This window comes from Pithys albifrons, chromosome Z (genome assembly GCF_047495875.1).
Source record: "Pithys albifrons albifrons isolate INPA30051 chromosome Z, PitAlb_v1, whole genome shotgun sequence".
Taxonomy (NCBI): Eukaryota; Metazoa; Chordata; class Aves; order Passeriformes; family Thamnophilidae; genus Pithys; species Pithys albifrons.
Window position 1 is genome coordinate 49,664,235 of NC_092497.1, and position 18,873 is coordinate 49,683,107.

The following is an 18,873-nucleotide window of genomic DNA, read 5'->3' on the forward strand; positions in this document are numbered from 1 at the left end:
TTAGGATGGTTTATGGTCTAAGCATGTGGCTTGGACATCACTGCATAGTTTTAAAGTGGTTATACTGACAAAGAAAATAATACAAATTGCTAGTAGAATTCTCTGCCAAACCATATTGTGTCACTCTCATCAAAGGACAGAACCTGCCCTAGTTCAGAAGTGCCTTCACTTGCCAATTTGGGTGCTTGTGTGACAGAAGAGCCTGCAACGTTTTCTTCCTGACTCTTGGGCAGAGGGAGCTGATTAAATAATGGGTACCTTGATAATGTGTAGTGTGGAGTCTGACTGGATTCACCTTAAGGCTCTTGTAATTAAGTTGATTTTTTTTCATCTGCCAGAACAAAATCTGTTTGCTAAATGTGTATTTTGCTAAGTTATGCCATCATAATTCGGGGACTCTGGAGCAGTTTTGAGGGTTATACTGTTTAGAGTAGTATGGCTGCTTCATTAGTGATACAGGAATAGATACACTTTGTTTTGTCAGCTGTGCTGCCTCCATTTGGTTTCTCCAAACATTTCAAATGAATACACTACAACTTGTATAATACCAACATTTTTAGCTATGCATATATATCACATTGGAAATACATTACTCATATATAGAGAAATGAAACTAAAATTCCTTTCAGCTGTGTAACCTTGTAAAGAATTATGTCTTAACAGAAAGGGCAAGCTGTTATAAAACGTAGTCCTGAAGCAGACATATCTTTGAAAGATTGATTTTTATTTAAGGAATCCTATAGTACTTTTTGTTTCATTATGAACCTCCTCCCAATTTTAAGAACATGCTAGTTAGATTTAAATATTAATTATAGATTTAACTTTTGGGCCTCTGGATGGATAATAAAGCAAAACTGCCTGTAATTTTGGTTGAATTATCACATTAGATTTGTACTGTTTCTTGGGGATTTTTCCCCCCCTCAGGAAAATCTATAATGTCTAAACACTGTTGTGCTTGGAATCTGACTTCATAAGCTACTGTTGGGTCCTTGTCAGATACACTCTGATCCTTCTACTCCTGTGTATTCCCCCCCTAACTGATAAGCAGTATGGGCAGTAAACCTTCTCCTAGAGGGATATGGTTGAGTCTAGTTTCCTTTTTGCTGAGTGACCTTTGTCTTCCTGTCTGCCTTGAAGAGAGAACTTTAGAGGTCCAGAAGAGTGTGAAAGAGTTACAGACTCTTGCTTTTGTCTTTGGAAAGAACCAAATTTTAATATCTGAAAGATTCCTTTAAGGCCAGAATGGATAATTCTTTGGTCACAGGCATATTGTGTTCTAGCACTGATAGGTTTGTAAATGAGAACAGTGATGTAATTGTAGACTGCCTCACTTCTGCAGCCACAGAGGCATGATGTCTGCATTTTTCCTTATATAACCTCTAATTGTTAGGATCTTCATTAGCAAAGGAACTCTTCATAGTAAAGAACATGGTGGTTCATAGGTGTTAGGGGGGTTTTTACGTACTCAGGAAAACAAAACGGAGAAATAGACATTCAGTACCTTCAGGTCTAAAACCAGACACAAACAGTCATAATATCACTTAATTACTAACCTGTTTTATTTAAATTTAGATTTTAGTTTAAAGGAAACCTTTATCTGATGATCTGTATTTCAAATTGGAAAAGGAATAGATTTTGATTGTAAGAGGTGGGAAGAGATTAAAGTTGAAGAGGAAAAAAAGAAGGGAAGTATAAACTTCCCAAGGAAAAATATTTACATTTGCCAGTGACTGTTTCAACTTCTAGGGATGCATTTTTTAATACTTTTGTTCCAGATGAAGGTGTATTTTTTTGGCTTGGCCCTGTATGTTTGATGTGTATTACGTGAAAGAAGTGGAAGAAGGTGTGAGTGGGAGAACATACAGAGGTGTTATTGGGAGACTGAAAAGAGCTCATAAATGTTTTGTTTTATATTCTCTAAAAACAAGGACCAACACAGAATCTGACAGTACTTGTCAAAGCTCCCCACTCTGTGATGGAACAGTATGTACTGCTGGACTTGGTGACATCAGGACTGAGTGTCTTGGTTTGAGATAAGCAACTGCCAACCCCCCCAAGCACAAAGAGAAAAGCCTCCCTCCTAACACCAGGGAAAGGAAGGAAAAGAGAGGGGAAAGAAAAAAAAACCACTTCAAACTGCATTTATACTAAATCTACATATATTTTTCACAGAAAGAAAGAGACAATTAGAAGAGAGTACAGATATACACTCACACAAGTCTGCAACAACAAGTTCCCCACCTCAACTTCTTAACGAACCCACAAATTCTACTGTCCTAACTACACATTACTTAAGAAGAAGCTTATTCCCCAGAGAGACAAACCCAAGCAGAAAGGAGAGACCCAGAACAACACATTTTACTTTCCTGAGGTACCCTGTGAGCCAGTGGTGGGCCTGGTCCTCTCCATCCCCCCTGGGGCAGCATCGTGCGTCCTCCCAAGAGGAGGGCTGAGAAGCGACTGCCTTAACCACTCCCACACTGGTTCCTACTTTCCTGGAGGTGATGTCATAATGTGGTATGGAATACAAAATTACTGGCTAGAAGAGGTCAGCTGTTAGCTCAGCCCAGCTCAAGTCAGCTGACAGCTTTGGCCTAGTCCACACTTCAGAGCCCAAATCTAGGCCCACCTAGGTTAACCCATAACACTGAGCTAACAGTGTATCTAAGGAAAAGATACTTTTATGTACACACTCATCTATTTAGGACTCTTCAGACCAATTGTGACCCTGGGCCCTTTGCTCAGCTGGGAAATTGGAGTTAGTACAGCTGCCTTATTTGAAAATACTTATTACATTCCTAAGTAGAGGTTTTAGGCCACCTGATCATTTTAAGGGAATTGTTTTAGTTTTTTGGATAGTAGATGCAAAAGTTGCTCTTCCATGCAAATTCTATAAGCTGTAAAATGATTCGCCCCTTTGAGTCACAATCTTCGTATTTTATCCATATCAGTACATAAAGTGCCAGGACTCAGAAAATTCCCAAAGTCAGGTAGAAAGGGTCCTTAGAGGAAAATTTGACATGATGTTCTGGTATGTGTGTATTTGCACTGATGGAGATTTTCAGTTTCCCATCAGTAAGCAGGTATTTAAGCATGATCATGAGGATCTGTCCTAGTTCAGCAGGAGGGACCAGCTAATCCTGTGTGGGGGTGATCAAAGCTGTGTATTCTACCCCCTCTATTCATTCCCCAAGGACAATGGGCCATTAGCAGCAGCTGCCCAGGGAATCATTATCACCTTCACACTCAGCCTGAGGGGGGCGGAGCTGCTAATGGGCCATCAACAGTTCAACAATACCCCCTGCCTCCCAGAGTTAATCACCTGTTGTGTGAGTCCCCGCCCAGGGGGAGGGACTGGGTGCTCCCTGAGGGTACATAAGTGGTGGGTAAGAAAACCTCGGGAACTTCTTGTCAGATCCAGAGCAGCAGCAGGACCTTGACAGGAGGAGATCACCGCTCTCACCCAGACCACAGCCCTCACCTGCACCAACAGGTTTTTCTTTTCCTTTTGCTTTGGACTTGGGGGAACCACAGGGGTCTCAGCACAAGGGCAAACAAACCCCCTTGGGTTTGTGCCCCAGGACACTGGGTTATACTGCTGGGGTTTTGTGAGTTGAAAGCAATTTCCCTTGTGTGTCAGTGTTGTTATTGTAATATTATTATTAAATTTTAGCTCTGACTTACAATCTCTCTCGTGGTGAGTTCCTTTCCCCTGCTGGTTCACCTTTAAACCAGCACAGGATCATACTAATGCTTAAGTGCAATCAGGGAATTTGCTAAACAAACTATCATTAACTCTCAATGTGTTGTGACTGACTGGCGTTTTTGCTATTCCCAAAGATGTGCAGAATTTTTTTGCAGAAATTCTTGTTCGATTATTGAGTTTCAGAGAAAAATACAGTGTTTGCCTGTGTTTGGGACATATTAAATGCAGTTCAACTTGGAATTCTGTTAAACTGCTCAGCTCAAAAGTTTGGCCATCTTACTTTGTTCCCAGAATCTTTATTTAAGTCCCAACTCTCTTCTATCTTTGGGACAGTGAAAAAGTGAAAACGGAAGTTTACTGTGCACAATGACACTGTGGTAATAAAAATGCTTTTAAAATCCTTTCTTTTTTCCTGTATATTGTAAGAATGTGGGTAGTAACCTGCTTTAATTACAATTTTTCATTACATAATTGTAAGGAAGATTTTTATCCCTCTTCACCGAAGCATTTTGCATTTATGTGTTTAAAAAACAACTGTCATTTGAATCCCTTCCTTTACAGATAACATTTTTCTGAAAGAATCTCTGTTCTGGAATCTGTATGACTGATCCATTTAGACACCATTTTAATGACTGTTTAGAACTTTGTCCCACATAAACCTTGTTCATACTTTCTTCATTTGAAACCATGACGTGTAAATTCTTTGCATTTGCCTATGCTGCAGCAAATTGGTAATTTTTTACCCACACACAGGTTTTTGGGTACATCAGAAGGGGGGAAGTGTGATTCTTGAAGAAACTTTCAGAGGATTACTTGGTGAAAGATGTGCTGAACTGGCACTGGTTTTAGGAGCTCTAAAATCCTGAAGTCCTGTGAGTTAAGGTCATATGTTATCTGAAACAGTCTCTGTAATGCCTCCATCTTGGAGCACGTTACTTTTCTCATCAATCTCAGTTGCATATTATGTAAATAAGAGAAGAATGGAACATTGAAACAAGACCGGTCACCACCTGTAAAATTTGTGTTGTGATTTTGGAGCAGCTACTCAAGTCACAAGATAATCACACACTTACTGTGAGTAATGGATAAGAACAACAGATAGTTCAAAAAGGAGGGATATGCTGCTGTTCCTAGTTTTGAACATTCAGAATACACTCTAAAGCTGATTCCTACTTAATTTATAAACCAAACAAGCAGATTTAAGAATTCGTACGAAGTTTTCTTCCAATCTTGTAGTCTTGTCATCTTCAGTTGACTTTGGTGTTTAAGTGTTGGCCAGCAACCTCTCCAGCAAATATGGGAAGGCTGACCTTTTTCTTCCTAGCTTCACTGGTCCTTCCCCTGGGTTTACAGGGTATTGGGCAAGGACAGGTGGTGCAGAACATGAGTTTTAGTATCTGCTAATTTTATCTGCTAATGTCCAATTTTTAATTTATAGCAGAAGATCTATACTTTTATGAAAGTATTTTTCTGTTACTTGTCAGTGAGTTCCAGAAGAAAATGTCAGGGAAAGGATTTTAAATTAGTTACTGGAAAAGGCATTTTTTATTTTGTTGTGAATTTGAAGCTGTCTCGGTTTGAGATAAGCAACTGCCAACCCCCCCAAGCACAGAGAGAAAAACCTCCCTCCTAACACCAGGGAAAGGGAGGAAAAGAGAGGGGAAAGAAAAAAACCACTTCAAACTGCATTTATACTAAATCTACATATATTTTTCACAGAAAGAAAGAGACAATTAGAAGAGAGTACAAATATACACTCACACAAGTCTACAACAACAAGTTCCCCACCTCAACTTCTTAACGAACACACAAATTCTACTATCTTAACTACACATTACTTAAGAAAAAGCTAATTCCCCAGGGAGACAAACCCAAGCAGAAAGGAGAGACCCAGAACAACACATTTTACTTTCCTGAGGTACCCTGTGAGCCAGTGGTGGGCCTGGTCCTCTCCATCCCCCTTGGGACAGCATCGTGCGTCCTCCCAAGAGGAGGGCTGAGAAGTGACTGCCTTAACCACTCCCACACTGGTTCCTACTTCCCTGGAGATGATGTCATAATGTGGTATGGAATACAAAATTACTGGCTAGAAGAGGTCAGCTGTTAGCTCAGCCCAGCTCAAGTCAGCTGACAGCTTCGGCCCAGTACAAACTCCAGAGCCCAAATCTAGGCCCACCTAGGTTAACCCATAACAGAAGCTTAGTCACATGAGAGAGAAAACGATTCTCTTATTTAATTGTTTGATAAATTTTGATGTTACTTTTGAGGAACTTCAGTGTTGGCAACTTAAACGTGTGTGCCTGCTTTTTGTCCGTAGTACAAACTGCTCACATTCTACACACCTAGAAGTTGGAACGAGTGTGTAACAGATAATTCGATGCCTTTTTCACTATCAAACTTTTAAATATTTGAGACATTTCCCAACCTACCTACTGCAAAGCAGTGGCTCAGCTATGGCAGGGATATTGACATGTGGTATCACTGAGGACTTCTAATCTAAATTTGAGGTATTGTCGAGAGTTTACCTTTTGAAATCTTGTGTTATGATTGAAAAATACTGTAGTTGGTCCTGTCCATGGGATAAGAGCAGTGGTGGAAGGGTGAAGGTTTGGCAGTATCAGCAGCATCATGATAGAAGTCTTTGTTCGTAGAGAATATTAGAAAACTGTGTTATGTGTACTAATGAAAATGAAATATAATCTCTGGGTTTTGTCATCAGTAACTGAACACTTTTTGAATGTAGCCATTGTAGTGAAATAACAGAATTATTTGGCAGTGATTGCAATGAAGTATATTTATAAACAGAGGTTGATGTGAACAAAATAAATGATGACACTGCTTTGAAGTAACCTCTAAACACTTTCTGTTTCAGATTTGTACTATGGTGGGGAAGCTTTCTCTGTAGAGCAGCCACAGTCTTTTACTTGTCCTTATTGTGGGAAAATGGGTTATACGGAAACATCTCTTCAAGAACATGTTACTTCTGAGCATGCAGAAACATCAACAGAAGTGGTAAGAAGATTCAGAATTGCTTTCATGATAGCAATATATTTAAAATAGTCTCTTTTCTGAAAAACTGTTACCTTCCTGTACTTCTTCTGTCTTGAAGCGTATATTCATTTAAATATTCTGTCAGAAGATGTAGCTGCACTTGACAGTGATATCGAAATGCCATGATTTATGGGTATCATCATATAGTAAGATTGCTTGATTCTTTCATGGTTTTTGTTTTGTTGTCCTGATAAAAAGGCTGCCATGTTTCAGATTATTGTCCTGTAAAACAAAATTTAGAAGGTTCTCATGGTTATTCTGTCTTGTTGTGTCTCCCTTTTCACAACCAGTATGTAGTTTTTCTGGAAGATTGCCAGTCTTACAACTTTTGCAAGAGAGAGAAAGACATACAGACAGTTTGTTGTGCTTTTCAAATGGCTTTTTTAATAGACTTGGTATTTTTATGCAGGGGGATTTTATCATCCTTTTAAAACTGTTATTGTCAAAGCAGAGGGGTTTCCCCCTCCCTAACCAGTAGGACACTTGATGTGGTTTAAAATGCAATTCTTAAACAAGTGGCAACAGAAATATTTCAATAGCTCCTGCTATAGTGATTGACCTTGGGAGCAGGCAAGACTGGGTTAGTGGAGTCACATACTGGGGGTTGTTCTCTGGTTAACTGCTCTACTATAGATTCAAGAAAAAATGTGATGCTTGAAGTGTGTACTCATTACTAACACATAGTGAAGAAATCAGTAGAAATAGGCTCTCTATTCTAATTTTCTAGTTTTCTAGTGACAGAAAATGAATTATTTCTCTCCATATCACTTGGGTGATAGGGAAGGCTGTTTGTTCACCTTTTGTGGGACTTAAAGGTGTTCTGATCTTTCTTAAAAACATAGGAAGTGAAATAGTACAGTCACCTGGACTGTAGGATTATTTTTTGACTCAGTGACACGCTGCAATTTTATAATCTCCTGGAGTTTTTCTTAGACTTTACAACTCAAACATAGCATCAACCATTCAAAGTTCCACATTTGGATGACTCTATTTGCTTTAGTGGCTTCTTATTGCAGTTCTGATATGCACCACTTGATGTCAGTAATATGTCCCTGGCACAGAAATGTCCACATAACCCAGGTTTTTAAATCTGACTGTTCGTTGTTTACAGCTGTGACTTCTGCAACTCAGCACTAGTTATAAACTAGTAACTAAAGCCTAAATTTGTGAGTTCAGCACTGGCTACTCCAGTGAATCTTGAAAGAGTTGGATGTGTAAGAAAACCCCAAACCCCACACTTTTTGTGCAGCAGTCTGCATCACTGCTCTATCTTTGTTCCAAACAATGGTAAAGAACAGTATTTTAAAAACTACATGGATACTGTAGCCTTACTGAGACAGTGAAAGGCTACAAGATTACTAAAGAGGAAAATATTATAGATTCTAAAAGTTTGTGGTCGTAGGTTTTCAATCAATTTTTTGGATTTAGGTACTGAGCTCAGAATTGGTTTAGTATCTCTGTCCCAAGATATGTTTTATTTTAGATATGTATTTTTAGATCTTTAAGGGAAGTTTTAGGGATAGAGTCACTTATTGCCTTCCACCTCCACCTCTCAGTTTTTCAAAGAATAAGACAAACAATGCTTGCTCCGTTAAATTTTGCCATTTTTATATTCAGAGTGGTGCAGGTAAGAAGTTTATTTTTTGCTGATTTTTCTCATATGTTGGCATTGGTATGTCCATAGTGCTAGGTATTTGCAGACAGGAATCACAGACTGACTGAGGCTGAAAAGGACTTCTGGAAGTCACTTGAGCAGGGCCACATACAACTGATTGTCCAGGATCATGTCCAGACAGTTCTTTAATACTTCCGAGGATAGTGACTCCACAGCCTCTCTGAGCAGCTTGTGCCATTGCTTGATGACCCTCACAATGAAAAAGTGTTTCCTGATACTCATGAGAAGCCTCCTGTGTTTGAATTTGTGCCCACTGTCTGTTCCTGTCACTGCCTGGCTTCATCAGCCTTTCAGCCTCCCTTCAGGTTTTCATGTACATTATAAGATCTTCCCCATGAGCCTGCCCTTCTCCAGGCTGAACTATCCCATCTTTCTAAGCCTTTCCTTGTAGGAGAGAGGCTCCATTCTTGCAATCGTTTTTGTAGCCCTTTGCTGAACTCTCCTCAGTGTGTGCATGTCTCATGTACGTGGAGCTGAGACCCAGGCACAGTACTCCAGGTGTAGCCTGACCTGTGCTGGATGAAGGCAAAGGATCACCACACTCAACCTACTGGCAAGACTTGTTCTAATGCAGTCCAGGACAACATTAACTTTCTTTGGCTCAAGAGCACACTGCTGGCTCATGGTAACCAGGACCCCCAGGTCCTTAGCTGCAGAGTTGTGTTCCTGGGCACTGGCCTCCAGTGTGCTGGTTCCTGAAGCTGATCCTCCTCAGGTGTTGGACTTTCTATTTGCCCCTTCATGAGGTATCCATTGGCCCATTTCTTCAGGTTTTGAAGTACCCCTAAATGGCAGCACAGCTCCTGGCATATCAGCCATTCCTCCCAGTTTTGCGTAACCAACAAAATTCCCATTGATCACAGCCTCTGAACACAGCCATTGTGACAGTTTTCATTCCACCTCACCATCTGCTTTTTCAGTCTGTGCATCAAGCTTGTCTTCGAGTGTCTTGCATCAGAGGTCTTACTTGAAGTCCAGGTAGACAGTATCCCCTGCTCCTCAGTCATCTAATAGGCCACGCACTTCCTCACACAAAGCTTATGTATTTGGTCCCTCTGTGAAGCCATGCTGACTATTCTTGATTTTCTTGTCTTTAATATGCCTGGAAATGGTGTCCAACAGCTGCTCCATCACCTCCCTTGGAATCAAGGCAAGCTAACCGGCCTGTAGTTCCCCAGGTCCTTCTACTTTTCTTTCTTTAAGATAGGAATGATACTTGCTTTACTGCAGTCCTCAGGCACCTCTCCCAGTCACCATGATTGTTCAAAGTTTTTTGAGAGTAGCCTTTCCATGGCATCTGCCAGCTCCCTTGGTACCTGTTGGTGTATCCCATCACAGCCTGTGGCCTTAAGTATGTCCAGTTCCCATAAATATGCTGCAACCTAATCCCCTTCCAGCAGGGGAACGTCTTCACTGCTCTAGACTTTCCCCGTGATCTCCGGGACCTGAAGTTCCTGAAGATCAGTTTTGCCAGTAAAGATGGAGGCAAAGGAGGCATTCTTCACTACTTCAGCCTCTTCTATGTCCTTGTAAAACAATGTCCCTCATCTTTGGGGCAATGGGCCTACATTTTCCCTAGTTGTGCTTTTGTTTCCCATGCACTTCTAAAAGACCTTTTTGCTGCCTTGGACATTGCTTGCCAAATTCAATTTGGGCTTTAGTTTTCCTTGTGTTCCCTGTGATGCTCAGGTAATGTTTATGTGTTCCTTCAGGGTTGTCTTAGGAGGATAACCTATGTATGTTTTCTTTTTGTATTTGAGTTTGGCCTTGATTGTCCATGTAGGCATCCTGGCACTTTTGCCTGACTTCATATTCATTGGGATGAAGAGCTCTTGACCTTGGAAGGGGTGATCCTTGAATATTAACAAGCTCTCTTGCAGCCCATCTACTCTGCAGGGTCTTATCCTGTGGAACTTCTCCAAGCACATATTTTAAAAGGCCAAAATATGCTTTGTTGAGGTCCAGGGTTGTGAGATTGCTTTTCATCTTCCTCCGTGCCCTCAGGATTTCAAACTGCCCTGAGGTCACTGCAGCCAAGGCTGCCTATGACCCTGACATCCAGAACGAGCCCTTTCTTGTTGTTAAGTGTGAAGTCCAGCACAGCACCTCTCATCGTTGGCTCCTCCATCACTTAAAGGAGGAATTTACCATGAGTACACTCCAGAAACCTCTCGGATTACAGTCATTCCGTGTTTCGATACAGTTATTGGGGTGGTTGAAAACCCCCATGATGACCAGATCCTGCAATTGTGAGGCAGCTGCTCTATGGCTCTGGAGGGCCTGTCCAATTGTTCTTCCTGATAAAGTTCTCTATAGTAGACAACCACTATAATGCCACCCTTGCAAGTTCATTTTTTAATCCCAACACGTGAGACCTCCACAAGATCTTCTTTCATCCCCAGAGCTATTAATGCCCTGCAGGTACATGCTGACTTAAAGGGCTAGTGCTCTCTTGCTGTTCATAGAGCCCCCTTCCTCTTTTAAAGTACCAATATTTCTTCAACCACAAAACGACCAAGGGCAATGGCAAAAGCTTTGTAAGGCAGAAGCAGAGGAATATGGTAATCAGTATGATGGTTGTTTTTGCTGGAGTTGGAATTTCAGGTGAGTTGGACTGTTCCAAATGAAATACAGTGTTCAGTCTGCCAGCATTATAAATACAAAAATTTTAGGAAACTTTATCAAATATCATCTCTTTAGTCTGGTTCCAGAACAGAGATGCAAATTTTCTACTATTACATTGCACTGCAGCAGTTTTCTTACCTTTACAAGGCAGTAAGTACATGAACTGTAAGGGCTAGGTTGTTGATACTTCGCTGATAAAATTGAGGAGAGCTTTTCTTGCACTAATGAAATGGATAATCTTGAGATAGTTTGAATGGTCCCCAATTCATCCTCAAAGATCACAGTAACTCTTGTTGACGTAACAAAAATGCTCAGTTAAAGTGGTTGCCTGGCACGTAAATAGGCAAATAGTGGTAATATAAGCACAGTTCTGAAAACTGGCAGGTATTCTGTGAGTGTAATTGACTTAGGACTTCGGAGTCATCGTTGATTGTAGCATGGTGACTTCTTAATACAAACGCTCATAAATTCAAGAGAAACTTCTGACTGTTTTCCTTTCATCTACATTGTTTGTTCTTGTATGTTCTAGTTAACAGTGACTTTTAGCTGTGTCACACTTCATCAGTGATGCAGCAGTCTTTATTGAGAATCTTGTCAGAGCTTATGCTTAACTAAATTGTTTGTGTGTAACAATACTTGAGTAAATTTTCCTAGTCAGAGTTCTTGAATGTTTAGTAGATATTTAAAATTAGGATTGGGATGCTTTGATTCCTTCCTACTCGTTGTTCCTTGCAACTTTTTCCTTAGCTGATGTTTTTCTGAGGACTGAGTCTCTTTGGGCAAATATGTGCAGTTCATAATACCTTTGCCCTATTAGAAAAGAACTTTCTTTTGCTTTGCTACTTTCAGGAGTGTGTTGTTTTTCATATGTTGGGTTTCTGCTTCCTCAGAATAGCTTAAATGAAAAAACATTGCTTTGAAGGTGTTGCATTCTCTTGGTATGAAACACATTCTTGAAGATTAAGCAGCTGTAATGATGTTTTTGGAGTTAAGAACTATGAGGGTTGGTTTCTTGTAGCCTCGTTATGCTGTGTGCTGAAGGAATCTGCAACAATATGGAATCTCCTGATCCTGGATTATCAGTCCGTTAACCTAGGAGAAGTGTGTGCTCTATGTTCACCCCGACCATGTGGTATCTGAGAGCCCCCAGAAAGGACACACAGGGACCACCGGAGAAGGCAGGAACAAAGTGGAAGTTTAATCAGGGGTACAGGCTTATATGGACTTTGAAAGGATACAAATTCACCAGTAAGGGACAAGAGGGGAGTCTGGATTTGTGCCAATAGGAGTAAGGGGATTTACGTACAATGGGAGAGGGTTTCAGGTAACATGAGGTCACTGTCCTTCTCCCAGCCCCATGGCCTGGCAGGGGGTTACGGGAAGAAGAAGCAATGACAATGCAGTTTTTACATTTAGTACATTCAAACCACATAAAGCATTCTCAGTGGCTGGTGTATTTTCTTCATCAGCCCATTTCTGACACGACATTCTCCAAGTCATGTATTGAGAATGCATTGCTACAAAGAATGATCTGCCCAATACACATCTTTTCCTATATCCTTGCAGGGCAGCTGTATGATATGTTGGCATAGTTAGGTATTTATTATATTATGCTGTGGTAAGTTGTGCCCTGTAGTGTGTCCACTTGTATGGCTTCTGTAGTGGTGAAAAATCTGTGAAGACAAATGCTGAACCTTGAAAATAAAGAGGAAGGGGTTGGAGCAGAAAGCTTTTAAAATGCCTGGCTTTCTGCTGAGAACTGGCTACTAGAACTAAAGTAGCATTAGATGCAACAGTCACTGTTGAAAGCAACGGAGATTTTATAGTAAACGTATTTCAAGACTTTGTTCTCACCTCCATGAGAGTAAAACAGATGTGTACACTATTATATAGGTATTCTAATGACTGCAGTCTTTGAGATCTACTGACAACGGTTTGGGTATTGCATGAAGAGCACTGGGTTTATATTCCATCCCAGCTACTGTAAAGAAAAGTGGAAGATGCTTTTCAAGCTGTTTATGGAGTCATTCAAAAGAAGTCATAATTATGCCAGTTGTAATAGTAGTGTTTGTCTGCCTAGTTAACACGTACTTTGGTTTAAAAACAAACTGAAGAAAACCAACCAATCAAAAACTCCAAACCAAAAGAAAAAAAAAGAAACTCAAACCAAAGAGGGACCCTCAGTGTGGAGGGGTATGGAGATCAGTCCCTCTCTGCCTGAGTGGGATCATCTCTGATATTTAAAAAATACTTATGGGCAGTTTCATTCTGATTCATCTGCTGGGATGAGTGTCAAGGAGGCAAATAGCATTCCTGTGTAATTTGACTGCTGTCTGTGGCAGAGTTGGCAGACAAATACTATTTTTCAAGTAATTGAAAACTGAATTTGTGAATTGTAACTCTGGTTTTCATAGTATTCTGAAATTCATAAAGTAAAAGATGACTAAGTTAATATCTGCACTTCAGTTCATTTTCTGGGTGAATATGTTGATATCCAGGTGTTTCTTAGTACCTAGAATGTTACTGTAAAGCACAAGAGCCAATGTCTAATGATTTACTCAATAATACAAGTTGTATTTTGTGTAAAAAAATACAAAGTTTGGGGTTTTTTTCTTGCTTTGTCATTTCAGATTTGTCCAATATGTGCAGCATTACCTGGAGGGGATCCGAATCACGTAACAGATGACTTTGCAGCTCATCTTACACTGGAACACAGAGCTCCTAGAGATTTAATATCCTTTCCAAGTTAGGGCTAAGAGGCTAGACTGTTTCACCTGGTGGCTATAATGACTTATGTTGATTTTTGTAGTCAAAGGGTCATATTCTGGTTTTCCTGGAACTTAGAAGACATTGTATGTCAAAAATAAGAAAATTCATTTGCTGGTTTAAAAGGTGTAAATGCCAGACTGTGCACAGACTGTAGGTATACTTGAGAGTGCTTTTTGCTCTAACATTAGGAATATTTAAAGAATCTTGACACAGGGGGTTTTCTAATTGCACTGTCGTTTTATCTTGCCTGATCAGTACTGTTGATGCTGTTTTATGTATCAAGATTTGGTGGCATGCCTGTATGTGTTTATGACATGAAGATGGTTTGAGCTTAGCTGGTTTTGATGAAAGATTTTTAAACTTGCTGAACTGCTTTTAACACAAAATTTTAATAATGTTATTTTGTAGTGTTACTGATAATTTGTAAGTTAACTCAGAAACCCTTCAGATTTTATGGGAAATAGGAGGTTATCTTTCAGTTACCTTAGCAGCCAGTTATGCAGATTTATCTGTGCTTGATGGCTGAAGAACTGGACCTGTCGGGGGCGGGGGGGGGGTGGCTTATACTGTTCTAGGAATATCTTTCTTTTTGAAAATTTTCTTCCACCCTAGGATTAACTGATGAAATATATTTTTGTTTGGGCTTGTATTTAATGACATGCAGGCTATGTAGCCATCCTTACAGTAAGTAATCTCTGAATTATTCCTTTGTGTCTCATTTAAGCAAACAGACAAAAAGGCTCCATTATAATATTAGTAGCGGCTTTTTGTTTAAATATTTTTAAAAAGAAAAATCTAAACTCTGGTAATTGGAGTAAAAAATGTAATTTAAGCCCTACCAAACAGAGTTCATTATGTTAACAGAACAGAAACAGCATTTAAGGAGATGGTTCCATTTCACTTGTGATTGTGTTTGTTTGCATTTAAGTTCATTAGTATGAACATGGCTTAGGATCTGGACAGACAAAATGTGCCCTGTTAATTACTACACAATAATTGCATCAATGTAAATGAGTTTGGGTGGTGATTGGCTCTGTGAAGGAGTAACAAATAATGCAAAAAACACTACAAAATTGGATAAAAACAGTTATCTCTACTTCACCTTTCTGTGTAGACAGAAACAGATCTGTCAGCGTCCATGAGGATCAGAGTGCTGAACATGGTGGCTCTGGCCATGAGAGCTTCATCTCAGGCATTCCTGAGGTCCTCAATGGCCAAGAGTCATGCTATCCTCCTTTCTGGAGGAGCTGAGATGAGATTGATGATGTGAGAGCATCTTTCAGACCACTGGGCCTTTCCTGGCCTTTGGACAGCTCTGAGATGTTGCTTTTGATGGGTGGTGTAGTTCGAGTAGTTTTTCTTGTGTCATGTTCTACTCATTCATGTTTCTCATGCTGCGTACGTTGGTGTAGAAACATTTCAGGTGTGGTACATTGTAGCCAACACCCCATGAAGCAGTTTGAGGGATCCCATTAGAGGTCTTTTCTCAAGTTTTGGCTCACCAATGCATCACTCATCACTGCTGACCCTGGTTTTGTCCCCTTGCCCCTTCCAAGCTAGTTTAAAGCTCTGCCAACAAGCCCTGCTACCTCCTGTGCTAGAACTCTTTTCCCCCTCTGAAAAAGGTGCATCCCATCAGGTGTCAGTAAGACCAGGTGTTGAGCAGATCACCCCATGATCAAAAACCCCAAGATTTTTCTGATTACACCAACCTCAAAGCCACTCATTCACCTGATGGATCTGCCTGTTCCTATCAATACTATTCCTTGTCACCAGAAGAACTTAGTAGTGCTCCTGATCTCTCTACCAATCATCCTAGGGCCCCGAAGTCTCTTTTGATTGTCCTTGGACTTCTCTTTGTTATTCCATCGGTGCCAATTTGAACAGCCAATAGTGGATAGTAACCCAGGGGCCTTATTCAACTGGAGAGTTTTCCAGTAATGTCCCTTAGCCAAGCCCCTGGGAGACAGCAGCCTTCCCTGTGAGTTGGGTCCAGTCTGCATATCAGGCCCTCTGTCCCCCTTAGAAGGGAGTCCCCTGCCTAATGAGGCTTTTTCTAAAGTGATTTGTATGTATGGCCAGGCTTCGTAAAAGATTTGGGAAGGGCTCTCCCCACATGGGCGTATCCTTCCAGCCTTCAGGGGATGTTTTAGGTGAGGCACAGCGTGTGCAGAACTGGCCCTACTGTTTAACTCCTAAGATCCATCTGCCACGGCCGAACGAGCTTGGACAGTGACAGTGAAGTCCTCAGGACTAGAACCTACAGCCCCTGGTATTCCCAGGAGGTCTCCCATCCAAGTACTAACCGGGGCTGACCCTGCTGAGCTTATCTATCCCTCCCTCCCTCCCTCCCTCCCTCCCTCCCTCCCTCCCTCCCTCCATCATCTTTCTCCCTATCTCTCAACTATCCATTTATCATGAGATCTGACGGGATCGGGTGTCAGGGTAGCATTTTACTGCCTTAAAGTGAATTACATCCTAGTAACTACAGAGCAGTGTACCAAAGGTCAAACTGTGGGCTTTCATCAGCTTAACAACTCTGAAGGCCAGGAATTTTAAATTTTCCAATCTACAGAGTGAAATTAACGTTGTACTGAAACGCACAAGATGTTTAATTAGAATTCAGACTTCTGCAGCATTTTCTCTCCTTAGAATCATGGATGCCACCAGATGACTATTAATTAGGGAATATTTGAGCTAGAAAAAACAATCTCTTCTAATACAGAAGGCTTCAATGTCAGTCATCCCAAAATGGATGTATTTTGGGAATACAATGCTCATGATTAAAGATAATGCATGTAGAATTTTCTGCTTCTACTCTGTTGTTTTCATGTCAGGTCTCCAAAACTGGTAAGAAGTGACTGTTCCACATTGGGCTCTACATCATACCTAGCAACAGTCAGGTCTAAAGCAAGAGAAAAGGAAGAGAAGATGCCCCTTTTCATCTGAGGTCTGGTAGTGTAGGAAAGTCAGGGAGCTGTTAGAAAGCTACTCTCTGATATACCATTATATTGCTGTTCTAAACGTCTTTCTACTAAGTTGAAGCTGTACAGAACAGCTCTCTGTGCTCTGTAACAACCTTCATGTACAAAAAGGAGATGCAGAGAAGGCTCTTGGATTGCACTTCTTCTAGAGTGAAGATTCTGTTAGAGTTCATGTGAACTTTTCCTGTTGGATCTGCTAGAATTCTGAGCCTTGGCCTTATCTGCCATGTATTAATTAGACATGTGTGGTTAATTGGGGTTTTTTGTCTTTTTTTTTTCTAAAGTTGTGCTAGAAGGCTGCATGTGTTTCTTACTACAAACCTTGTGCAGCTAATGCAAGGTGTTTTATTTCTACAGTCTGTGATCAATTCTTTAAAACCCAGTTTCTTTCTTTAGCAGGAAAACAATTGAAAATTTATTAAATACAGCTTTTCAGTATCAGCCATACATATAGCTATCATGTAACTACTCAGTTCAATTATTTGTCACAAGGCAAGGTTTGCAAAGGCTTTTTGTACACTTAGCATAGCTGGTAAGTCTTGAGTGCATGCATAGCTAGTATTTAAATAATGATGTTTATTTCAAAACACTGGTAAAGCTGTGGTTAGGAAAGTTGCTCCACAGTCCTATGTCTGTCTGAAAAATCCCCAGATACTGGCCTTATCTCCCAGGTCTACATACAAAAAGCTTGCCAAACTGCATGGGGACAGTGGTCCACATAATACAGTATCTCATCTCCAGCAGCGTCCAGTTTTGGGACACATCTTTATGTCCTGTCCTAGGGAAAGTGTTTTCTGTGCCAGGGGAGGTTTTCCTCTTGCACACTAGATGGTGTTTTACACTGGTGCATAAGTAATTGGTCTGAAAGAGGCAAATATTTTGAAAAGTTTTTTTGTAACAGCCAGAAGCTCTCTCTTGCCATGACAAGTCTAGTAACTTCTTTCAGTCTTAAGTTCTTGACCTCTATGACATCATGAGGTTCTGCATCGTAACTGTGATTTATGAAAAGTACATTGTACACTACCCTTTTAGTAGTGGATACCATATGAGTGGTAAGTGTATTATTACAAACAAAAAAAACATGCAGATAGAGGATCTAAGCTAAAAGTCTAGTAACAGTTAAATATTAATGTCTGTGTTACTTAATTATACACCATTGAGTTATAATACTGATTTTTAAAAGGAAACCTTATTGGGACAATCTTGGAGAAATCAGTGTTAGCAACCTTACGACAAGAATAAACTTTAAGTAATTTGTTGATTGCATCAAAATTTATATAAGAAAACCTATAAAAGGTATGACACAAAACAGAAGCATCTGATAGGGAGAAGTGGGGGAAAATAAAATTAAAAGCATCATTGTCATAATTGGAATTAGTGGTATTTCTTCAGCTAAAAGAAGGTGAAAGAAGGGGGTGTGGTGGATATGCTGAATACTCCAGAAACCTACAGTTTCCTACAGAATGTAGGTGAAATTTCTTGGATAAAAACATGAAGTACAGAAGTGTGCTGGTTTAAAGGTGAACCATCAGGAGTCATGAACCTGATGCAAGAGAGATCACAAGTCAGTGTTACAATTTACTGTAAAAGATTACAATAAATACAATGATACAGAGTAAAAAATGGTTTTAACCCACAAACCCCAGAGGTATAACCCAGCACCCTGGGGCATGGGTGTTCATTAGCTCCTCTGCTGACACCCACGTAGTGCCCCTGAGTACAAAGGAAATGGAAAGGAAAACCTGCTAGTGAGGATGGTGGTTGCAGTCTGGGCGAGAGTGGCAGTCGCAGTCCTAGTGAGGTTCTGGTCCTCCTCTGGATCTGACAAGTGGTATCAGAAGTCCCGAAACCCCAAGACTATATGCTCAGGTTCAGGGGGGAATGCCCAGTACCTATCCCAGGGAAGGGTGTTCCACAATGGGTGATCTAACTCTGTGAGTCATGGGGTGTTTTTGAAATCTTTGATGGTCTAGGTCATTGCAGCTGCCTATTGTGCCAGTCTCTAACGGCCCCTTAGCAGACATGACCCCTCAGTCTGGGTGTGAAGGTGCTGATGCCTCCCT

General features: G+C 40.6%; 1 protein-coding gene across 1 annotated transcript in view; it reads left to right on the forward strand.

Moving 5' to 3' along the window:
* Positions 1–18,873, forward strand: part of KCMF1 (potassium channel modulatory factor 1) — a 51,016-nt gene that overhangs the window by 27,088 nt on the left and 5,055 nt on the right. Inside the window, exons 3-4 of the mRNA XM_071581035.1 lie at positions 6,579–6,718; positions 13,688–13,789. Of these exons, the coding sequence (XP_071437136.1) occupies positions 6,579–6,718; positions 13,688–13,789 (242 nt within the window). The remainder of the gene's footprint in view (positions 1–6,578; positions 6,719–13,687; positions 13,790–18,873) is intronic.